At 34.7% G+C, this 25,593-nt stretch overlaps 1 protein-coding gene across 1 annotated transcript; it reads left to right on the top strand.

Moving 5' to 3' along the window:
- The first annotated feature begins 1,452 nt into the window (after positions 1 to 1,452).
- On the top strand, positions 1,453 to 25,529 carry LOC136039336 (dr1-associated corepressor-like). The gene is made up of 6 exons (XM_065722962.1): positions 1,453 to 1,607; positions 4,592 to 4,664; positions 9,717 to 9,810; positions 13,186 to 13,386; positions 15,717 to 15,869; positions 24,679 to 25,529. The coding sequence occupies exons 1-6, from the start codon at positions 1,557 to 1,559 to the stop codon at positions 25,097 to 25,099; spliced, it is 993 nt and encodes a 330-aa protein (XP_065579034.1). The 5' UTR covers positions 1,453 to 1,556; the 3' UTR covers positions 25,100 to 25,529.
- Positions 25,530 to 25,593: the final 64 nt, after the last annotated feature.

Genomic DNA, 25,593 nt, shown 5'->3' with positions numbered 1-25,593 from the left:
ATGTTTCAATATGTAAAGCTGGGATTGGTGTTGATTTTAATGCATTTATTGTCCTTCTTAGTGTCTCATTCCATTTTGCATTTAATTTTGCAAGGATTGTTTTCTTAGCAGATGCATATACCAGAGATGCATAATCAATTTTTCCAAGGATTATTGCTTTAGAAAACTGCATTAGAACATCCCTTGGGACTTCATACTTTTTGTTACATATTGCATTAATAAGCATTTGTCGTCTGTCTACAGCTGTCATGAGTTCTTCTATATGTTTTTCCCAGGTCAACTGACTATCAAGGAGAACTCCAAGGTAGCGGACACTCTCTGTGCATCTATTTTTCAATCCATTCAGGAATATATCTGGGTCTGGTGCTTGTCTTTTTTCACTGGTGAACATCATCATTGTTGTTTTCTCTTCTGAAAGGATAATTTCTTTCTCAGCTGCCCACTGTTCTATGAAATTTGCTGCTTTTTGAGCATATGTCTGAATTTCTTCTCTTTGTTGGCCTTCAACTGTAACAGCTAAGTCATCTGCATATAGGTATATTTTGGATCACTTATTTATATTGCAAATAACAAGGCACTGAGGACTCCTCCTTGGGGGACCCCACTTTCCAGATTACTTATAGCTGACAATGTCCATTTTATCCTTACTGATAAGTTCTACTGGTTATCCATTCCTGAAGCCACATACTGTACCTTCTATCTACTTTTAGTTCTTGAATTTTTTCCTTAAGTTTTTCAATATTTACTTTATCAAATGCTGCTGTAGCATCAACAAAATTCCACAAGAAGTCTTTTCTTCAAGAAGCCTTTTTTTTACATGATGCTCAAGCCTTATTAGGGTGTCAGTGATACTCCGGCCTTCATAGAATCCACACTGTTCAATTTGAATATTGCCTTTCAGAGCCTTTATAATCTTTGCTTTTATTGGCCTTTCAAGTAATTTAGCAAGGCATGATAGTAAAGAGACTGGACTGTAAGAAGCAGGGTCTTTAGGATCTTTTCCAGGTTTTAGGATTGGATGGATAATAGCATGTTTCCATATTTGTGGCACAGCTCCTTCATTTAAGGATTTGTTAAATAGTTCTAAGATTATTTGCATGGTCTCAATGGGAAGAGCTTTTAACATATTATTGTGGAGTCTGTCATTTCCTGTTGCACCTGACCTTAGCTCATACTGCTCTTTGGATATCCCTTAATTTAAGCAAAGGTTATTTTTCATTGTTATTCCAGTGCTTGTAATTGTCTGGAGTAGCTTTATTGAGGTCCATCTTTGCAGTGTAGAATGACCTTTGTATAACAGCAAAGTAAAACAAAATATAAGAGTAACCGAGTAAAACCGAGAAAATCTTAGTCAAAATAAAAATGACGGATGGCGAAAACGAGCTCAGCTAATGTGTAAAAAATTGTCTTCTGTCATAGCATGAGGTCTTAAAACTCGTTTGCAGATGGCATGCATTTGCCGTCAGCTTCACAGAAAAGAAAGGAAGAAACCTGATATGTTCTGTTGGATGCTTAGGGAGACAGTTTCAAGAGTGTATAGTCAAAATTAACGAAATATGAGTCTTCAAGCTGCTAAAAAGAAGCGGCATAATGCCAGATTTCCTCCGGTAAGTTTTTAAAATTTCCTTCCAAGCAGGTATATTTACCCTTGGCCTGCTTTAAAATATAGGCTACAGTAATGTATCTGATAGTGGTTTTGAACTTCGAAGTAAAAATGATTTGATTTTTCTGCAAATTGAAAATATCCTATGACTTCAATTAAAAAATGCACAAGCTACAGATTCTGAAATTTTACAATATGCCTAGCCTAAGTAATGGACCTTTTGCAAAGCAGTTAATAGGCTACCATACTGGGCACTCTAATCAGTATTCCACATGAAGCTTTGTTGGTAAATTTATAGTAAACCATATAACTGGCTTTTGTATAAAATGAATAGGCCTATACCACTTGATGCTTTTTTTATGCTGTTTATGAATAGGCCTATAATAATTGCTTCTACCTTAAATTCAGATTTAAGCACTTTTTTAGCTCTTAGAAATGAAGAATTTTCAAAAAATTATGACAGTTCATATAACTGACTATATATATATATATATATATATATGTACATGTACATATACATATATTCAGGAAAAGCTGAGGGGGTGTAAAACTAAACCAACTGTATTGTGTTTGTCTAGAATGTCAAAAGGGCATATTTGCAATATCCCAGTAACAGACAGGGATGCTACAATGGAATTTTCAGTTCATGCTATTGAAATTGTGGAACTAAATCAAAGGACACTATGCCCATCTAATTTTGTCAGAAGGATGTATTTGCAATATGTTTGAAAATGATAAAAGTATTAAATTGAAGCTTTCAGGGAATCTTGAGAGTGATGTTTGATTAAAAATGGGGTTAAAAGGGCTCATCTGCAATATATCTGGAATGATTAAGGGCATTAATTTGACGCTTTCAAAGGATGTTGGCATGTACGTTGAACAAAATCAAAACACCATTTGCATACAGGTTGTCAAAGGGGTGTATCAGCAATATCTTAGGAATAGCAGAGGGTCATTAAATTGGACCCTTCAGGGCAAGTATAACTACTGCTTATGCTACAACAAATACTTCTACTACTGCTACTGTGATGGCTTGCATTTTTGACTACTTACAACTGTGAAAACTTGTGTAAATTGTTTGAATTTTGTCCAACTTATAAATAGCAAGCCACAATCTGCATTCTTGTAGAAAAAAATATTTAAAATATTATCTTTATAACTAATGAAAAAGGCTATGTCAATTAAAAACAAGCATAAATAAATTTCTCTGAACTTTTTACAAAAAGTAAGTTTTTCAAAGAAAAGTAAAAAGCTACATTAAACTAAATGTGAACAGAAATAATGCCAAATAATTTCTCCAGGGTAAAACTACCACAGATCACCATCAATGAATAAATGGAACCTAAAATAGACAGAAATTAGAATAAATAGCCAAGTCAGACTCAAAACGAGTAGAAACTACCACGAAGAAAGTGCTTTCCAAAGACAAGTAGGTTATTGGCATTTTAGTGAAAACAAAATACATTTTAAACGTTTTCTCTTTTTAACTTAAATAAATCCAAAATTATTGAGATGTTCAGGAATGAACGTTAGTATATATACTAAACTGTTAGTTTAGTATATATACTAAACTGTTAAGTAATCTTAGTTATGATAGTGATTATCTTTTTTTTTATGTTATGAGAAATGAAAAAACATAGTTTGAAATAAAGGTTGTTTTCAGTTTTGTGCAAATTATGCTCTTTTCTTTCAAAATCACAATGGGCGTTAGTCCTACTCCTCTTTGTGGTAATTTCTGCTTGTTTTCAGTTTGACTTAATTATTTATTGTAGTTTTACATTATTTGACTTTATTTCTATTCGTCTTTGGTCTAATCTAGCTTTTTACTTGCTTTTACTTTTTACCATCCAGTGATGGATCCAAAAAATAAATTGTCTCTCCTTTCCACTAACACCTTGATAAGACAATTTTTATTGGTGTGTCATTTGAGCAACATGATGAAGCTTGTCAAGTACAATTGAAACTATTGTAGAGGTCAGTTTAGTTAAAGTTTTTTTTCATTTACTCATGTGTTGACTTTGAAACAGAGATCTTAGGGCATGATGCTGTTTGTACCCATGCACTTATGCAGGATGTATTTTTTTTTTTTGGGGGGGGGGTAATAAAAATTTCTTAATTATTTGAATAAATAGTGAACAAAAATTGAAGAGATTCTGTTGGGCCAAAGGCCCTTCTCCCCTGCATATGTTCGTGCCTGTACCTACACATGGGGCAAACACTTAGAACCGCCTTGTTAATTCAATTTTGAAATGATCATTTGATTCAAATCAGTTACAACTTTTCACTTAGCTTGGGTGCTGACCCTTTCCTTGGGATTCTCATCGTGTTGGGCCTTAGCACCTTTTGGAAGAGCTTGTGTTCAATGTAATGCTATTAATTTTTCTCTTATGAGCAATGTTGTCCATTATTGCTATTATGCTGCATTAGTTTGCTTTTTGTTTATAATATATTTGTTTCTTTTTAAATGTGTACTTATCTTCATATCCTCTAATGTTTTTTTTTTATTTTATTGTTTAACAGAATCAAAGGTGTTAAACTTTCTGACCTCCTTGGCCGTATTCCTGCTTGTTTGGTCCGGACACAATTTGGTAAACAGGACAGATGATGGGAAACAGAGACTTAAAGCATTCAACAATGTAGCAATACCCAGGGTGGAATTGAAGGGTTTGAACCTCCTCCCACCCAAATGTGAAAGACCCTAGAAAGTACACATTTTTAACTTTTCTAATGGAAATAATTAGTATTTTTCGCAGGTATCCCCCCCCCCCTCCATCCTTGAGTCAGCATCTTATGTATAGTGTTTAAGGATGTGTTAAGAATTGAGTTGAGCATTGAGTAAGGAATTGAGTTGAGCTTTGTATTTGCTTTGACTATTACAGAATATGGGAACAATCAGTCTTTAAAAATTAGCTTATATTATATAGTTTTAACTTTCAGCAAAAAATTATTTTGAATGAGAGCAATTTTATAACTTGGCTTTTATTTCAGGCAAGGATAAAGAAAATCATGCAGTTAGATGAAGATGTTGGAAAAGTTGCTGCTGCTGTTCCTGTTTTAGTCTATATCCTTTTTTACCTTTGAACACTTTACTCAGAATTATGCATTCTGTTGGATTGAAGTCAAAGTTCTGCATTTTGTGGCTGTAAAAAAAGAACTTATTTGAATATTCTCGGTATTACCATTTGAGAGGGATTCTAATTTAAAACTAAAACTTGAAGGGTGCTTTAAGTATTACATTAGCAAAGTGGCCAGGGTTTATATTGGCAGAAAAAATCTATTAACTACTAAACAAGAGAAAATATTACTAAAGAACGTGAAATGGCAAAGTTCCATCATTGTTTGGCTCTTCTTCAAGATTATCAAACTAATCTCCACCTTCCTGAAATTGTTACCATGGATTTTTTTTCTTAATTGATTTAAACGTAATTTTCTTTTACTTCAGTGTCTGAAATGTTTGTGTAATGACTGACAATTCAAAAATAAGTTCGACTAAAATGTACGATTTTTTCTTAAACAGGTTGATTATTTTATCTTGCTAATTGTCTAAAAAGCAAAATATTTCGTTGGAGATTTTTTGGGGCAGATGGAACCCTTGGGACAATCAAAGAACATACCCTAGGGATGGATTCTTTATGGGCATGCATAGAATGCCTTCTAAATTCCTAATTACAACCTTTATAAAATACTTCTATGGAATGGACTAGAAGAGGACATAAACCTGGTCTGAGAAATATAAAAGAAAAATAAGCCCTTAATAAAATATAAAAAATAAGGATAAAATAGTTAAGACAGGGCAATCCAGTATTTGTCTCTTAAATACATGTAACTTTTACTGTAGGGTATTTTAACACAGTCTTATATGGGGTTAGTGAAATCAATTCATGTAATTAAGGGGGGATGTATTTTTCAAATTGGCAGAGCTTTTTTTTTTAATTTTTCCAATGAAAGTACCAAAAAGAGCCATCTTTCAATGAATATACTAAAAAAGTATTTTTCAAAATCCATAAAAGGCCAACAAAGTTTTGGAGTCAATGCTAGTTAGTACTGTAGAAGCTAGAAATTAAGTTTCTATCTGGACTGCTGTTTGAGATTCGTCAGGCTCCCCTTTGATCCCATGATGGCAGTGTTGTTGCCTTTTCTAGAACATGTTTTTAATTGTCTGCTGAAGCCTTGTGAGCACATACTAATAGAAATTCCCAACAAGATTATTTACTTTTGAGGTGCTAAGTATTATTGTATATAAAAGTATACTGTAAATAAAATAAATAGAAACAATTTGGGAGAAAATGAATTACTTGAAAGGGTGGTGGATCACTAGGGCGGCAAGCCTGAGTGTGGCCACGGAAGGATGGTATGAAGAAAAAAAGAGGTCCAGATCCTTCATAGAAATGAAGGTGGAGTTGGTTTACGAATTGTTAAACCAAAAACTGGTCATTTTTAAATTTGTCTTTATCATAAAAACGAACAAATACCCTATGTAACAAATTGTGGTTGGTAACATTGATTATTCTTGCTTATAACCTATCCAATATTTCTTTTACTTTCTTTTCACTTTTCAGTTCACTATTTTATTTTTCTATGGGAGAGACAATTTTTTCTTAGCGTCTGTTTTCACCTTTATTTTTATCTGTTGGCATTGTTTTTTTTTCATCCTGTCTCGTCATTTTTTATTGTATAGGAACTAATTATTGTTTACTTAACTAAGGATTGCCACTCGAATTATATCTCATTATGGCTATTGTGGGTTTCTTGACTTTCTAAATAATTCTGCTTTATTCTGTTTATTTATGTTTCATTTTCACCAACAAGACAAAAATATTGGATCTGTATTCAAAATGTTTCACGTTTGTCATTCAAGTCCAGCTATTAATAAGGTATTGTACATGGCTAATATTCAAAAAGCAGGCCTAAATTTACTCATGAGGCATTTCTTTGTCCCTCAAATGACAGTTTGAATTCACCTCTATAGAACTTCTTTGAATCATATATTCACCTCTATCGAACTTCTTTGAATCATATAAATATATGGATTTTGGACTAAATTGCGTAGAGTCTGGCTTCTACTACCATATCCTTTGTCTTTACCAAGATAGCTCGGAGAGTACGTAGCATGAGAACATCAGTAGATTTTTTTGCTGATAAAAAGGGAAAGTCAACTTGACTATGAAAAAATTATGAAATCTAATACTTACCAAAAACGAACGACGTTCGAAAAAAAAAACGAAAAAATAGAAAGAAAAAAGAATGTATGAATAAACAAGAAACGAAAAGGAGGGCAACTTTCTTCCTGTGGGAAGGAAACCCGTTTCTTGTTCGTTTTTTATTCTATTTTTCATCGTTTTGTTGTTTGTTTCTGTCGAACGATACTGCAATTATTTTGTGAGTTTTTTCTTTGTCATTTTAATCAGTGTTTTTTTTTTCCGACAATCTGTTTTGATTAATTGTGTTTATCTCAAAGTATTAATTGCTACTTTGGAATTACAGGCACCCTTCCAGGCATTTTTGGGGAGGTTGCGCAGAAAATCTATTTTGCACATCAAGAAAATTATTTTGCTGTTTTGCATTTATCCCATAATTTTTTTTAAGCTGGGTGGTAATATGGACCCAGACCCCCTCCTCCCGCACCTGCTTTTCCAGTTTCTTTGTGTATTATACCCCTCAAAATAAGTGTCAGATATTGCGTCCAGTATAAGTATTCTCTTCCATCATAAAATGAATATTATATCCCTTTTTCCTCCTCCAGCTAGGCCAATCGCTAATAATTGGAAATTAACGATTAGAATTTAATTTTGAAATGTACCAAATTCTATTGAAAGAGAATACCATGGTTTTTAGAGGGAGGAATTGCGTTTCCCAGCATATGTTTAATCTTAACAAATATGATAGTTTCATTTATTGCTCCATACATTTTAGATTATCATATTTTTGTATGTGTAATCCTTCTCTTGGTAGCTTTATATTTTTTTCCATATAAATATTTCCCTATCATCTTTCTAATCTTGTCGTATAAATATCTCTATGTCTGTCATCAACCATTATACATCTGACCGAATTATGGCTTGCAATTTATAAAGTTTCATCCACCTTTGGTTTCTATGCCTCTTTGCTTTCTTAATATGGATTTACTTCTTGCATAAAGGCTGTTATTTTTTGCATGCCGATTAAGAGTAATGGTGGCGCAATAGTCAACATGTTGGCTAGTTTTTCACTCGTCACATACGGTTGAATGTTCTTTATTTGGGTACCGTAAACAGTTTTTAAATGTCGCCAAGTCACTTTAACAAAATGCCACGTTGTATTATTGATTTGCTAATTAAAGGCCCACAATGAATTAGCAGTTCTGCGTGATGGCTTGCAGTAAGCTCTTTTCTTCTTTGTTCAAACAGTTCGTGGTAACGAACTGTAGTAAGGAGTGACCCGGCTCAATAGTAACCGAAACACTGAAAAATGGAATTTTGACACCAATAGCTACATCAAGAGAATCGCATTTTAATGCTGATTTTAAATATATAAGTTTCATCAAGCTTAGTCTTACCTTTCAAAGTTACGAGCCTGAGAAAATTTGCCTTATTTTAGAAAATAGGGGGATACAACCCCCTAAAAGTCATAGAATCTTAACAAAAATCACACCATCGCATTCAGCGTATCAGAGAACTACACTGTACAAGTTTCAAGCTCCTATCTACAAAAATATGGATATTCGTATTTTTTGCCAGAAAACCATCACGGGTGCGTTTTTTTTTTTTTTTTTTTTTTTTTTTTTTTTTTTTTTTTTTTTTTACTGCTTTAAAAAGTAGAGTTAAGAGAAAGAGTCAAGCTTTAGCATAAAGAGTGGGACTTTGAGGAGGAAAAACCCCTTTCATATACAGAGTAATTTCTGTTCATTTTAAGCTTTAATGTCGCTCCTTACTTTCAGTTAAAAAAAACTTGTTTTTTTTTAATTGCGTATAAGGGTGTATAAAAAACACCTTTTTTGAGAAGTTATGCTCTTCAGGTGGTGGAGCAACTGTTTGTTCATACAGCTTTACTCATTACTGCACCGAAAGGTCTGAGGCCAGCACAGCTACGCACGCTCCTTTTCTGTCGTTATCTGTTCAAGCTTCACTTCTTATTTCTTCCCGCGAAATTTCGAATCGAATTAATACAGAAATAGCTGAATCGGAATTCTTTAGTTTTAATAAAATATCTTCTATGATAATTACTTTTAAATTATAAGTTTTGACTCAACGGGTTTTTCTCAGAATTTATTTTTATGCTTTTAGTGGAAAAAGGATCTTTTTTTTAATCTTGGAATTCGGATTCGCTACAAAGTATAAGTTGTAAAGAATAAGTTGCATATTTTTTCTTTGATGCTTCTCTGGCTTGCTTAGTTCTTACTGCCTAGTTAACCATATATGTGAATCACTATAAATCCCAGTAAAAGAAAAGCACAATCAACCCAGCTAACAACATCGTATATTACAATGTATTTGTAAAAGAGTCTGCGCCCTTTCAGGTTTAAAAGAGCACAGTTCTGAATAAATTGTATAATATGAATTATTACATTTGTAAAGAGGGGAGGGAGGGAATTTACCCCTGAGATGAGTTTAAAGGCTTTACTCCCCGTAGAAATTGAAAAGTGTTAACCAAAAATATTATTTTATTCTTGTTTTGCCTCCGCTCCCCATGATGAATCTCTCTCTATTGAGGGTTAGACCTTTGTGTGCCAATGTGATCAACTCACCGGCTAAGTCGGTTGACTACAAAAAAAGAAAAAATAGGAGAGAACGAACTTGATTACACCATATCTATCGTGTAGTAGAAATGTATTTTTCATTCTGTTGCCTGTGTACCTGATACTAATAATGTTTATTAATGCATCAAGTTGGCTAGATCAACTTCTTTAAAAAAAATGACTGTTATGGTAATCCTTATTATTTGGAGACTCATTAGTCTCCAAATTAAAGTGCTTTAGCACTAAATGCACGAAAGAAACACAAATAAGTGGAGTTAGCTGATCCGCCTTTTCAATAGTTCACGTAATTAAGCAATTAATTTTATCTGAAGTTTTAATCTTGTATGTTTTTACCTTAAAAACTTTTATTAGTGCAAATTTCCTTAACTCTATGTTTACCTCGCGCATTAGAAAATTTTATTGAATCGTTTTTGAAAAAAACGGCTGAAGTCACTACCCTCCAGCAGTCAAAGACGTTGACACCTCTTCATATGTAAGTATTTTCTTTCTTTTGTTCCTTTGTATTTTGAAGCATATTATGTAAGGCAAGTTAATGTCAGTCATTTCTGATTTTAGTTTAGCTAAACTTAAATTTAAGTATCATCAGACTCAAAACGAAAGGGCATACCCTGTTCTGATTTTGACAATTATAAAGATTCTTGTTGTAGGTCTTTATTCACTTGTTGTATATACAGGGGAATACTTCATCAGCCATTGGGGAGGTTAGCTATGATTGGGGCAAAGGAAATACTTTAATGCCTCTAGTTTAAAGCTGATCTGATATTAATTTTCGTACTATATATTAAAACGAACCTATATTATTCAGTTACATATAACTGAATTTTTTCATATTTTTGTAACTACATTCTCAAAAGAAAGAAGCTGTCACTTCGAAAGTTATTTCGATTCATTGCAAAATTTGTATTGTAATAAGAAATTTAAAACAGTTTGAAATTAAGAAGAAAAAAAACAAAGTTTTCATATGAAAATAAAGAGCAACTTTAAAACAAAACAAAAACTGACATTATGAATGAAGGAAATACTTTATTACCCTTCAACACAAAAAGTGAAAACGATACAATGCATTAAAGATAAAAACAAGAAGTATAAGTAAATAATATGCACAAAATTACAAAACACTGATTACAAACAGTTAAAAAAAAGAATACCCATCCAGGGGTGGTCCATTTTTTACTACACTGGTTAGAGGCCAGGTGGTCAACACTAAAAATAGGGTCAACAACCAAATATTTTTTTCATAAGGAAACAATTACAAGACCAACTAAGGAGTTGAAGAAGAAACATGACAAATTAAAAAAGAAACAGATTTCTAATCTCTTTCTTGATGCGTGGCTGTCAGAAGATCCCAAAATGATGCTAGGAACAGTACATGAGGCAAAGCCACAGCATTATACAGCTTAGCCAAGAGCACTTTTGCAATGCTTACCTGTGACAAAACAAGTGATGCGTATGCGTCGCGTTAATTTCTTCTCTGTACGGGCAATAGTCAGCTTACGGGTTGCAGTTACTGAGGGACCAATTGGAAGGCCTAGGTAAATCAGTTTCGTTATAGGTTTTATAACTGTACCACTAAGATCTACCATATGAGGGGCAAGATCCGGCGGACAAAGCAAAACTCGTGAATTCATAGCATGCAGAGACAAGCCAATAGGCTCATAATTATAATCTATGCCAGGAAAACTATTTTCAAGACTAGTAATCGACCGATTTAAATTCAGCAGGTTATCTGCTTAACACAAAATGGATACATCAGTACCCTTTACAATACACGAAGTCGCAGCTCCGGATTGAGCACTTAGTGAGCAGATCGGAGCAGTGGTAGCTCCTTGCTTAATTCCAAGACTAGCATTAATCTTACGAGGACTCAGTGAATAACCAATCTTTAACCAAACTTTTAAGATTTTTATACATATGCAGCAATGGCGCAATTACATCACCGGGAACCCCTCGATTAAGCAACTCCAACATTGCATGAGAATGAATTAACGACACGGAAGCGTCGTCTTGGTAATGGGAGCTTTCATCTCCTCAGCTCCCATGTCTTTACGTTGCACTTTAATTTGCGCTTGACTAAAATTTATGCTCACTTTCAATCGTGTTGTTTTTCCTCTATTTGACAACAAAGGTATAATTTTTGACACCAATGGTATAATTTTTAATTCCTATATAACACCATGAAAATTAATATGCAAACGTGTGATGATGTGATAACTGCAAACGAGGCTGAAATAAATGCTGGAAAACGAAGTGGAACAATTTACCCTGCATTGACACCAATGGTATAATTTTTAATTCCTATATAACACCATGAAAGTTAATATGCAAAGGTGTGATGATGTGATGACTGCAGACGAGGCTGAAATAAATGGTGGGAAACGAAGAGGAACAATTGATCCAGCATAAAAAGGGTAAGACGGTGGGGTGGAAGTCTCATTTTGACAAAAAGCCTAACGACTTCCCAATTACCGCAGCCGTGGTACATTGTTTTCATGTGATATTGAGAGAGATCCAGTATTACCCGTGCCAGGCATTTTTCTCAGTGGAAAGCTATCGTTGTTTTTGCTTCACCAAATTTCAAGAAAACTTCAAAATATAAAAATTGCTCACCCAAGCTATCCTGAAAAGTGTATTTTTCACGTGGATGAAAGCTTACATCTAACAAACGACCTGAAACTGGTTTAGTTTTGCTCCTCACTGACAGTTACGGTTGCTTTGACACATTAGTTTATCCGCGTTCAAAAAAAAAAAAAAATGATTAAATTCTAATATAACCATTTTCAGCTGATACACGCCCTAGAATTTATTTCGACGAAAGGTGCAAGTCCCTTAAAAAGCCTAAAAAGAGAAATATATGGAAATTTGGCAAAAATATTCAGTAAAAAGACCAACCAAAGCCTCCTCCCCCTCCTTGTGCACGTGGCCTGATGTTCAGACGTACTTGCAATAAGAAATCTTCACCTCCCCTAATGTTTTGGCACATTTGCACGATGTTTTACTCTCCTCTACTTGATCTTGCAAATAACAATAACATCACCACGCTAACCTTACAGATGTGTTTTGTTTTTTTTTCATCCGACATTCACTTTATCTTACTATGTCAAATATTGATGAGCAAGGCTTGTTCTTCAGCCAGACCCTAAACTGTATGACCTGAACTTGATTTTTATATTTTAATTATTTCAAATTGAAGTTTAAAATTCTACCCATGTTTCTTTTCTTTGAGGCATGTTTCCACTTTCGAATAGAAAGATCCATTCTGACAGACACGCATTTCAAATTGAAGTTGGACTTAGATCTTAAAGTTATTAAGTCGCGTGTGGGCTCTTTGTCCCCATCGTTAAAAGAAGAATAAGAAGCAAAAAAGAAGAAGAAGAAAAAAAAAGAGCGTTTTCCGAGGGGTCTGAAACTGCTAAGACTGCCAGCCTTGAGTTTAGGCATGGAATTTATTGCTTTTGAGACAGAGGGCAAGTAGTGATATCACATGTACATCCTAAACTTTAATAGCCATCTCATTGCTAAGGAAATCGGCCCTTACCCTTTTCTTCTTTCGTAGTGGTGGCATTCGAAAGTTAGTTCTTGGCAAGAAAATCACGTTTCTAGCCAAGGTAAGTAAGTTTGTGCACCTATTACTTGTTTTCGATTTCTTTGGGTATCTGAAAAAATGTCTTTCAATGTTTGTCATGGAATGGAACGTGCAAGTAAGAATATGTTGTTTGAGCATAGTCAGCTTTTGAGGCAAGGATTTTAAAAAGTGTTCAAATTACTTTACCTTGTCTAAATAATTTAGGAGATTTTAATCAAATAACTGGATTCTGTTTTTTTTTTTTTATAAGAACCTTTTTTTTAGAAAACAATGCATAAACTCAGATCTGAGGTTTAGTTTCCTGAAGGAGCTTGTAGCAAATGTCAGCGATATTCAAACAGATGAAGAAGTTGGCCCCTCTCAACCTTCTACGCCAGTTACTCCTCATGGAGGGAAGGTCCCTTCCTTTTTTAGAGGAAATTCATCAGAAGCTCCAAATCTACTGAAGTCCAAAGGATCAAGGAGGTTTGTTTTAGCTTGGAATTAGGTTGGGTTTTTGAAAAAATGAGTTGGTATACTTATGCAGAATATCCCTTGTTTTATTGAGTTATGTTGAGGTTGCCAAATCTGGTCTACCAAATGAACTCTTGATACCATTTGAAGCCAGAGGAGGTGAAAAAGCGGCCAACAAACTGGAAATCGATTATTCGGTCTTTGGTTTTCAGAAAATGGGTAGTAAAGGTAATTTCCATTCGTATTTGGTGATTATATGTTTGAATAACGACAGAAAACGTATGGGGTGATGTGCGTTTTGCGGAGCTTTGACGGAGAAATTTGTGCTCCTTCCGAATTTTCCAATTTTTTTTTGTCAAAAATTCGGAAAAAAATTAATTTTTTGCTGAACTAGAAAACTGGCAATAATAAAGGCCTTTAATATTGCAGTGAATTTGATTTTTTTAATTTTTTGCAGGGAATTCGATTTTTTCTGACCTATACTTATCAAAATCTACTTTAGTGCAAGTTTTTTTATTCGGTGATGTCTTATTTTCGGTCATTTTTTTTAGAGTTGCGTTATGACAGGCTGTTATATTCATAGTATTGCAACTCAGCCTTGAAAAAGCATGCAACAGAGAGAATATTTAAAAATTTTAACCATAGATTGTGCTGAGAAATTAATTTCAGATGAAATTAATTTTAAATCAATTTTAACTTAACATGCAAGTTTAAAATACTTAATTCTCTTGCAAAATATTAAATGTAAGCAGTTTTCATGCTAAACAGCATAATGTTATCACGCTTTTTATTGCAATAATATTTTTAACATAATAATTTGTTGAAATGTTTGTAAAATAATTAGTGTTTCAGTCAGAAAAAATTCAAAACTTTTGTCTGAAAAGCATTAAGTGCTGAAAAAACATTTTTGTGTTTTTGAATTCGTCATAAAAGACTTGTAATTGAACAACTTCCTTAACATTTTTGAAGCTGAAATACCCAACTTTTGCATATACAAAAATAATCTTGCAGTGATTTTCATGTACCTTTATGTAGTATAATTCGGAGATTTAATTAAGAATTAAGGGGGGGGGGTCAGAGTTCCACCCCCCTCTAAAAAGACTAAATTTTCTGAATTTTGGGCACTTCTTATTAAAACTATCAATTGATTTCTTTGGCTCCCTCCCCTCCCCCCCTTTTGCGTACATGCCGGGCGTGATCATCTTCATAATATTGGATTTCAAGGAATTTAAAGTATGCTGGAATTCTCGAAAATTTAAACAATTAGTGTTTCTTAGAGTTAAAATTTAACTCTTTTCATTTCTCTTTCAAAAACTAATTACAAAAATGCTTACATTTTTTTTGCTGAGCAATCAGTAGAATGTATTAATACACTCCCTAAAGAGGATAACACCCACTCTGATTCATCTCAACATTTCACTGGCAAAAAAAAGGAAAAAAAAATATTGATACAGAACGAATAAATAAGGATAAACACTAAGATATTGGATCTTATTATATCATTCTATCCGCAACCCGTCCATATATACATGTTTTTAAAGCAATTTTCGTCTATGTTTTTTAGTTGCTAATTGTACCATCATTAGCTCTGCAATTAATAACGTTGCATCCTTATTTTAGCTGAACCAAAATTATCAATAGAGAGGATTAATATTTGAAGAGAAGTTCTGCCTTCTGGTCTCAGTGTCACGTGACTCTGAGACTTGTCACGTGACTTCTGGTCACGTGACCGGTCTCAGTTGTGGGGAAGTTCCTTAGTCAAGCTGTAATAGCTTTCAAAAATTCAAGAATGTTTAATGAGCATTTACTGCAGTCCTTTAGATTTTAAATTCTTTACGAGAGTCTTGAATAAATGGTACATAATGTCTAGGTAAATGTTTGAACCTTCAGGGGGACCTTACAATCTGCATCTACGCTTTGTCTTCGTTTGATATTTTGTTGGTTGATAATACTTTCAACCAGCTTGAGAGCTGGAAGTGGTATTTTAAAGTGTCGTAACTCATTTCTACTAAATTGTTTGAAGTTACTTTGTAAACTATTTTTGAACTTTTAGACACCCTTCAATCGTTTCACCTTATTAGATTGAACTACAGATACTAAATTTGAATCGCTACTATCTGAATTCTTTTTTTGTATCATCTAAAACATTTGACTTATGTCATTTGTAAGGTAAAAAGATATTGAACCAGCGTCTTTTTTTGTGCATATATATGTTAAAAAAAAATCTTAACAGGATTTACCCGGAGCTTTTCTGGGGTTTCTGTCGTTTTGTGTAATAAAAAGATCGCTTCATAATTAAATGAACGGTGCTGTTCAAATGTTGATCATTCCCTCCTTTTTAGGGGCTTAGGCGCCAAGTCGAAGTCAGTGCCAACACCTAGAAAAGGATTGAAATCAGCAACTGATTCTGAAGATGACCTTACCCCTGGAATGGAGTCGGAAGAAGATGAAGATACGGATACAGATAGTAGTCAAGGTAGCAGAAAAAGACCAAAGTAAGACTATTAGAGAAATTCTTAACCTTCTTTTTTGGTTTCAAAGACACTACTTTCACGTGTCACATGAAGGCGAATGGCCTTTATGGGGAAGAAAGTTAGAACCGCAGCTCGGAACACTAGTGAAAAAACTATATAAAAGGCCTAAATATATATATATATATATATATATATATTTGCTGAAGAACCCTCCTCTCTCGCTCTGGAAAAGGTTAATGCTAAGTATATTTGCAATGTTACTGCCTGACATTAGTGAGGGTAGAGATGAATAATATGATTTACCTGTGAGAAATCCCTCAATGTCACTGTTTGACAAAATATACTGGTTTCATTTCATAATCTTGTCCCTCCCTAGTACCTAACTATTATTGCCCATCCTAAATTATTCACTGTTGTCCAGTATGAATGAGGAGGGCTTGTCTATACCATTTCTAATAAGAGAATAAAGCTAAAGTCACAAGCCACTTGGTTCAATTATTTATTTTTTCCTTTTTTTTTCTAATTATCCTCCCACCCCCTTCATTCGTGCTTAGTTTATACGAGTGAAAGACTGAAAACTTTTTCTTGTACATGTAAAAGAAATTCAAGTCTTTAAGACACTGGTTTAGAATATTTAATGACTCACAGAATCTTTTATCTGTGAAACCAAACACTATTTACCCGCGAAGTGTACTTGAATTTTTTTTGAAAATCATTCATTTTGCAATGTAATTTCTCTTAGTTCTTTGCTATTTGTTTTTTATCTTCCTGTTTTTTTCTTTTCTACTGTTTATAAAATTACACTTTTATTGTGTTTATGTATACTGCGTGTGCAAGGACGCCAATAGTGGGGGGCAAAATACCCCTAAAACGTCTTGAAAAGTGTAATGCTATTTTGTAAAGAAAATTTTTGGATAAAATTCTCCTACAAGAAAATTGAAGTTTCCTCTCGTTTCTTTGCTACTCTAATCTGAAAAATCGATTAATTTACTTTTGTAATGTAACAAAAGAAAATCGTCCCCGGTATTTTCTAAGGTAGCCGGCAATGCATCCAAAAACAGTTTCCCCAGAAAAATCGTTGGAGTGCAATATATTGTTGCTGTTCAACGTTTTCTATTCATGGTACCATTCCAGAGAAAACAATTTCCCTGTTGAAAGTTCATGTGTTCAGTAGAAAACTGCATAATTAAATGTACTATTAATCCCATGCATACATTTTCGTTTCTTCCTTTAAAGGAGATAACCCCATAAACATCTTATTTTAAAAATAATGTTTTTTTCTGTATACTCGATATCCCTTCAACTTCCAAGCATTTGTTTAATTATTGTGTTTGCTTTATATCATGCACAATAATAAAGGAATGGGTTACGCCTTATGTTAGCTATACAGATAAATTTTTAACTCGGATTTTTTCGAGAAAAATATCCAGGATAAGTATGGGGCTCTATTTTATAAAATCGGGGGGGGGGGGAAGACCCCTCTTCCTTGTGCAAGTATGTTCCGAATGCAAAATATTTTGATATTTTATAGCAGATCTACAGGCTAGTATAAAATAATAGTACAGTGAAAAATTATCTGTTGTGCATAATGAAGAAAGACGCCAATAAGAGCTAAAGAAAGTATGTTTTTCGTTAAGATATTCCATATTGAACACCTTTCCTTTAAATTTGCCAAAGAATTTTTGAATTTTCCCTTTAAAACTTAAAATAGGCGACTTTAAAATAAACTATAATTAATGAACATCCCACATTGTCTCCCTGTTAGTGAAGCAAAAACAACTGGAGTTCTCCTTGAAGAAATGTTCAAAGGATATGTATATGGCTAACATCTAAAGAAGCCTCTAACTAAGAAGAATCTAACAAGCCTCTCCGTCTAAAGAAGTGACTTAATCACAATACTGCAGGAGACGGAAACCTGTTTTTTTTTATTACTACTACTAACAAATCACCGCAGCTTCAAGCCCCCTGAGGCCAACACAGCTACGCACGCTCCTACCACATCCCAATATCTTCATAGCCTCCCTATTTACATCCTCCCAGGAAGTTACCATTTCGTTCAAATCTTTCTTTATGACATCCTCTCACCCCAACCGCGGACAACCTGCTTTCTGTTTAGCACTAGATGGCTCGCCAGAAAGGACAATCTTCAGCAATCTATAATACTTTATCCGCAGGACGTGCCCTGGCCATCTCAATCTTTCTATCATTATAGCCTTAGAAACCGGGATTGGACCACACTTTTCATACAGCCTACTGTTTGAAATACGGTCATCCAACCGGGTACCCAGGAAAATTTGTAGGCAGTTTCTCTGAAAAACATCTAGCGAATCTTTATCTGCTTTTTGGAGCGCCCATGCTTCAGAGCCATACTTGACAACTGTCATCACAGTAGCTTCCAATATTCTAATTTTGGTTTGTACACTTTTCTTCCTATTCTTCCAAATTTTTTTTTAACTGTGAGAAACAGCATGAGCCTTGGCTATTCTACTTTTAACATCTTCACTGCTCCCGCCGTCTTTACTAATAATACTACCAAGGTAAGTGAAGCTTCCACCTGATCAATCATTTCGTTGCCTATCGTCACCTTTTCATCTTCACCTATTCCTAGCCCTGGTGGCTTAGTCTTCTTCACATTAATTTTCAATTATATTCTAGCACCCTGAAGTCAGCATAATCGTCAGCATAATCTAAGTCCAGGAGAGTTTTCCCTTTCCATTTGATTCTCCCATTTCCATCCATGTGCTGCTTAAGACAAAATTCATCAAAATGATCCATATAAAGGGCAATAAAACACAATCCTGCTTAACTTCTTATTTAATACGAAACCAGCTGCTCACCTCATTTCCTACCTTGACCGCAACAATGTTATTCTCGTACATAGCGCAAATCACTTTAATGTATTAAAGTGATACTTTAATGTACTTTAATGTACTGATAACTAAGAGTACTAATAACTAATTTTAGAGTACTGATAACTTTAATGTACTTGTCAGGTGTACCATACAAGGATTAAACGTCTGCTAAAGCTCTTCTATCAACGGAATCAAGCGCTTTCTTATAATCTATAAAACTGAGGACCAAAGGTGTTCGGTAATTCAGGCACTTCTCAATTATTAACCTAAGAGTGAACCTTTGTTCGATACATCCTCTACCTTTCTAAAACCGTACTGTTCTTCTCTTAAAACTTTGTCTACAGCATCTCTTAGTCTAAAAAGTATGATATTACTAAGTAATTCCCTACCTACATAGACCAGACTAATGCCTCGATAATTACTACGACCACTCTTATCACCTTTCATATTTAGTGGTTTGATTAAGGTTTTTCTAAAATCGCTGGGAACTTCCCGTTTTTCAAAAATCATATTCATAGTCTTCAGTAACTTAGTGCCACATTCAGACATCTTCAGTGCCGCCTCAGAGGTGGCATAGTTAAGAAACTGATTTACCACACTATCAGCACTTGGAGCCTTATTGTTTTTTAATCCTTTTAGTACTGTGGCTAATTCTTACTCACAAAACAAATCTTCCTACACATCCAAGGTATCACAAACTTTTCATTTTCCTCTATATCTTTTCCTGCAACTCTATCTCGGTTTAACAAACTCTCAAAGTATTCTGGCCATCCCTATTTAACCATTTCCTTGCCACTAATTGTGGCCCCGTTCCTGTCTTCACCTGGTCAAGTCCAGGTTGACTATTTCCTCTCAATTTCTTAACATACCAGTATTATGCCGTCTAGTTGTATCTTCTAGATTCTCGCCAATTTTATTCATGGCCTCCACTTCACATCTCCGTAATCCATATTTTAAGGCTTTCTACACTTTCTTTACATTCCTTTTGTTTTCGTATGATCTATCAATCAGATAGTATCACAAGATAGTTCTTGTACAAGCCCCTTCTCCTCTCAGTTAAACATAAAGTTTTTTCCACTGATATTTCTAGCTGTGGTCCTAACTTTCTTCACCAAGACACTATCAGCAACTTCGCAAAATGTTTTCCTAAAGATATTCCATCCATCTTCCGCGTTGTCAAATTTTAAACTCTCCAGTTCAGTATTCAGCTGTTCCTGGAAAGTTTCTCGCAAATCCTCATCCTGCAGCCTACCAACATCATAACTTCTTGGGAGGTTGTTACCCTTCCGAAATTTCAGCTTTAGATTTATCCTAGATACAACCAAATGGTGGTCTTTACTTTTAACATCAATAACAGTACTCCTATATACTCTAGTATCTTGTATTGGTCCTGCCAGTATTCGGTTTACAATAACATAATCAATAAGGTTTGCTGTTTTACCATCACGTAAATACCATGTTAACTCTTGGGCCATTTTATGACCAAATACCGTATTGGTTATAATTAGATTGTTATGCCTACAAAACTGCAACAGTATGTAACCATTGCTGTTTCCTTTTCTTACACCAAATTTACCTAGGTTAGAATAACATCTATCCCTATATCTACCGACCTGGGCGTTAAAATCTCCCAGTAAAAAAACCATATTTCGACCTGGGACCCTATCTATTTGCTCCTTCAACTGTAAGTAAAGTTCTTCTGAGTCAATAGTATCTCCATCAGTTGGCTCTGCAGACGCATGTCCTACTATAACTAATACCCTGAAGTTTTAGTCATAAATTGAGCAATTATTATTATATTGTTAATGCCCTTATAGCCTAAACTGGACCTAGCAGCCCCATCCTTCCTGCCTAAGTAGGTAAATTTTATATCACCTAATTTCGTGTTACCTACTCCTGGGATATGAGTTTCTAAAATAACTAATAACTCCAGTTCGAATCGTCTGAATTCGTCAGTCAAAATGTTGATATGATAATCATTTTTTGACGTTGTAACATTCCAAGTTCCAATTTTCAAATTCTTGTAAATCATTGAAATTATTTTGGCCTCAGGAAAAGCAATAGTCTCGTATACCAGTGCAGGATGGGGACCGACATATCTTCCCAAGTCTAAACTGAAGCGCTTAAGCAGGCTTAGAACCGGACAGCAAAAAGTCCCTGGGACCTCCAGTAGAATAGAGGCTTTGTACAATCTTGGGCTCATCTTGGTCACAACGTGGTTTTCAGCACTTGGCGATGCTCTTCTATCAACAAGAGTCGAAATCTTGCACAGACAGTCTCAAGCTTATTACCTCCGACTTATTATATATTCATGCCTACAAATTTTATGCTACTACGGGGAGAAAACCCATGGTAGGTAAATCAGCTAGAAAGAGGTTGTTCAGCCTGAAAACACCCACCGGAACAGACCAAACCCAGAATAAATATCCATTAATCAAAATCATGTGCGAATGTTGTGTCGTTTACTAGGCTATAATCTCGTGGACCCCAAGGGGTCCACGGGAGACTGGAAAGGGGTTTACGTTGGCGTGACAGAAAAATAGAGGTCTACAATTTGTAAACAGGGGTCCACGAAAAATTATCTGGTTTAGATTGTGAAGAACTAAATTGCTGACTTCACCTATCAATTTACGCAGATAATATTTTTAGAAGTTCAGCGACTGTTACTTAAAAACGATAACCTTAATTCACTGTCCATCAATAACACCTAGTAGCGAAACATTTCAGTGATAAATTGCACCAATCGCTTCAATTTGTGTTAATGCAGTTAACAGAAAATGAAACAATGCATTGAATGCGAGTTTGTTTGCATAAGGTTGCGATGAAAATATTGAAGACTTCCAATGATTACCCTCATTTACAGAAGTACGCTGGTTGTCAAAAGGTGCATGTTTAAAAAAGTTTTACTCAATTTTTTATTCGCTTTTAGATTTTCTGGAAAGTTTGGATTGAAATTTCAAAGAAAACTTGAAGAATTTGAAAGCAGACATTGCGTGTTCAACAAATTTGTTAGTGAAACTAACTAACTTAGGGGCCTTCTTACTCCTCCACCTGTATTTGCTGCCCGAGTTTCCATTATGGACCAATTTCTATTTCCTCAATGGCAACAAATACAGGTGGAGGAGTAAGAAGGTTCAAGGTTCAATTAAACCCGATTGAACCTTGGAACTTCTTACTCCTCCACCTGTATTTGCTGCCCGAGTTTCCATTATGGAACAATTTCTATTTCCTCAAAAGGAAACTCAAAAGTTCCGCAAAGGGAACTAACATTGCTTAGGATTTCAGATGCATTTTGACCATATGCATCCTTGTTTCTCAAAACTAAAAGCTAAGCTCCTCAAAATGATATAACATTGCTAAGGATACCCAGTGCATTTTGACAATACATCCTTGTTTTTCAAAACTAAAAGCTAAGTTTCTCAAAATGATCTAACACTGCTAAGGATATCAGATGCATTTTGACCGTATGCATCCTTGTTTCTCAAAACTAAAAGCTAAGTTTCTCAAAATGATATAATATCAGCTGCCAATCTGATATTTGCGCGGAAGGGGGGGGGGCCTTCAATTTTTGTCGAAGTTCATCGCTAAGATAGACCATCCTTATAAGTGAGCAATAATTTTGTATGTATGTATTTATGCATTTTTTCCCGAAATGGCTCCATATTTTTTGGGGAAGATTGTTATCCTGGGATATTCTCGCATAAAAAAAAACGATTGAGATAGCTCAGAAGTTAGAGAAAATTCGTTAAGAGCCTTAATTTTGGTTTTTGCAAATGATGTCATGTACTTTGTTAGTACATCTCATAGTCATTTCTTATGACATCATATAAGCATTTTCTTATATGATGTCATGCATAGCATAACTAAGATTGCTGAGTTTCGAACGCATCAATTGTTCATGTAAAATAATGTCTGTTGGAAGGCCCAAAAAAAGAAAATTTTCAGTTGCAGTTACTATAAATGGTGATTCTTTGGAACCAACCCCTGAACTATGAAACGTGATAAGATGTGAAAATCGACACCTGGACCAACAATTGTGACAACACCAATACGGGCAGCTGAAGCAAAAACCAATGCTAAATTGTCTGAAGTAATCAAAATCCAAAACGTGCCAAAAATGAAAATAAAGAGATAAGATACGGACGGTTAGAACATATGCAAAAACGACAATTAGAGCGTTTCAAAAATGAAAGCAAAGACACACGTGGTTAGAAGACAAGTGACACCGAGCAAGTGAGCGAGTCCAAAATGAAAATGAAGAGCAAAGACACGGGCAATTAGAAGACATGCGATACCGAGCATGTGAGCGAGTCAAAAAATGAAAATGAAGTTTCATTGCTGTTTGGTAGGAATATACTTTAGCTCGATGAAAGATCTACAAATTTAATTGAGTTTCTCAAAAAATATAAGGTAACTAAATGCTGTTTAATTTGGAGGAATGCGAGATGGTTCAGTTGCAACTGAACCAGTGTAACTGAACCCCCATGCAACTGAACCTCGATGTAACTGAATGAACCCCCGGACTCACTTTTCAGTATTCTACAAATATGAGGTAATATCATGGGGTAAAACACATTTTAGAACCTTTACACGTTCAAACTTGCTGGAATTGTTTGTTTTTTAAAGTCGTAATATAAATACCTGTCAAGATGTTTCATAAAAAAAAAACTGTTTTGTCGTCGATGCCGATAGACTCCAAGATAAGAATCGGAGAGAAACTTTCCAGGAACAGTTAAACACCAAACCGAGAGTTTAAGATTTGATAATGTTGAAGGTGTATGGAATAATTCTAGGAAAATAGTTTGTGAAGTTGCTGACGGTGTCTTAGGGAAGAAAGTTATAAAAGCAGCCTGGAATATTAGTGAATAAGCTTTATGTTTTATAGAGAGGAGGGGCCAATACGAGAATTATTTGAGGGATAGATCGTATGAAAATAAGACGAATGCAAAGAAAGTAGTGAAAACATTAAATTGTGAATTAAGGATGCGTGAAGTCGAGACCATGAATGTCAAATTGCCAAAGATGTGGAAGATGCACCCAGACGCCCATGATAGTAACATCTTGTACTGGTATGCAAATAAATTAAGAGGGAATAATCAATCTGGACTTGTCCTGTTAAAGATAGGAAAAGGCAACCAAAAAGGCCAGTCCTCATAGTAGTAGTAGTTGTTGTTGTAGTATTAGCAGTATTTACATAGTGCCTTTTAGTTATTTCAACATACCCTGAAAGTTCCAATATAATGCTCAAAGTCGTTCATAAGGTAATGCTGATATGCCCTTTTGCAACTGCATGCTCATAGTGTTTTGATTTAGTTAAACTTCTCCATCAGCATTCTCTGAAATTTTCATCTTGTATCCCTAACTTTAGTAGTAACTGTAGTAGTAGTAGTCATTAGTAGTAGTTAGTATGTAGTAGCAGTAGTATAGTGGTAGAAGCATGCACATTTTCCTTTTTGGTCGGCTGAACATTCCATTCATCGTATCCTGTGGAAATTGAGGAAAAAGAATAAGGAGAAAAAAGAAGAAAAAGAGAGAGAAAAAAAAGACTAGTCCCTGACAAGGGACATGCTCTCACCCTGTATCTCGACCAAGTAGGAACTCTTTGACCTGTAATTTAAGTGAAGAAATTGATTCAGAGCCCTTAATGCTGTCCAGGAGGCTATTCGAGAGGGTTACACTTACATGACGAAACATATGAGCTGATCTCACTGTGTCTCTCTTCTCATATACTAGCTTATCTGCATTTCTAGTATGATAAGAATGATAATCAAAATTAGTAGAAAAAATATCCACAAAAAAAGCTGGCAAAATACCATTATTTCTTCTCAAGTTTTTATCAGAAATTATTTTGGTAAATAATTGTTTATCAATTGAATACCTTTACGTTTGGAACTGAGAAAAACACTGATATGAGTATTAAGTTCATTTCTTTTTATATATTAAGTACATTTATTAATCTCATTTTTGTTCATTTTCAGACTTAGTTTTTCGGTGAGTTTAGATTCAGCTCAACGGCATGGTATGAGCCATTCAGTAGTGTCTCCAAGTTATTGCAGTGTCATTAAAGGACCAATGACTCCACTTCCCCATCCTTATTCATTTATGGAGTCGCAGGATGGTGTCAGAGCTCAAAATCACATGCCTATGCCTGCCCACCTCCAACCCCGACTACCACCGTTGTCGTTACTGAACTTGAAATCGCCATTACCAGCACATTTGGGAGATCGTCAGCAAAGTTTTATTGAGAGAACAGTGTTGCCACATACACCAGTGAAGTTAAGTGTGGAAGGTGTTCAACCGTTTCACATAGAGGTGACTTTGCCGGGTGAGAAAGTTAATGGTGTAAACAATGGAGCAATAAAGAAGACTAATTGTGATGATGATAATTACAATGCCTAAATTATAATTTGTTAATTGCTCGCGGCTGTGTGATATTTGCCTGCAGAAAATGAGTGTTTTGGCTTATCGATAAAGTTCACCACATGTTTTGGGAAGGTCAAACTTTTTTAACCGTTCTGTTTATATTTTTTTAGTCATGTGGCAGAATTATGTTTGGACCCCTTGAAGAACGATCAAAAACCGGTGGATAAAAGTACCTGAGAATTTTCAATACTTGAAATAATATACTAAATACCCTTAAGTGTTTGCGCTCTTCAATACAAGATTTGTGTATATTCCTCTGCTGATATTATAATAAATTGCACGGCCTTCCCAAGATCTTTATGAACTAGAATACTGAGCTGGAGTTTTCTTCTGTACTTGGCTATTTTGATACAACAAAAATTCCTTTTGTTTATTAAATTAAATCTCTATTAAATTTATTCATATACTTTTCCCTCTTTTTCAATTGCATATCAGGGCAAAATTTGTATCTTGAAAGGACCCACACTTTC

The sequence above is a fragment of the Artemia franciscana genome, chromosome 19 (assembly GCF_032884065.1).
Source record: "Artemia franciscana chromosome 19, ASM3288406v1, whole genome shotgun sequence".
In the NCBI taxonomy this organism is placed as follows: Eukaryota; Metazoa; Arthropoda; class Branchiopoda; order Anostraca; family Artemiidae; genus Artemia; species Artemia franciscana.
The sequence above is the reverse complement of the archived record's forward strand: the minus strand, read 5'-3'. Positions and strand labels throughout refer to the sequence as shown.

What these genes read in the sequence shown, in the direction of transcription:
- LOC136039336 (XM_065722962.1), top strand. Translation starts at nt 1,557, where the DNA reads ATGAGTCTTCAAGCTGCTAAAAAGAAGCGGCATAATGCCAGATTTCCT. An exon ending in TGCTGTTCCTGTTTTAGTCT is followed by an intron (nt 4,665 to 9,716) that starts ATATCCTTTTTT and finishes CTCTATGTTTAC; the next exon opens with CTCGCGCATTAGAAAATTTT. An exon ending in ACGTTGACACCTCTTCATAT is followed by an intron (nt 9,811 to 13,185) that starts GTAAGTATTTTC and finishes CCTTTTTTTTAG; the next exon opens with AAAACAATGCATAAACTCAG.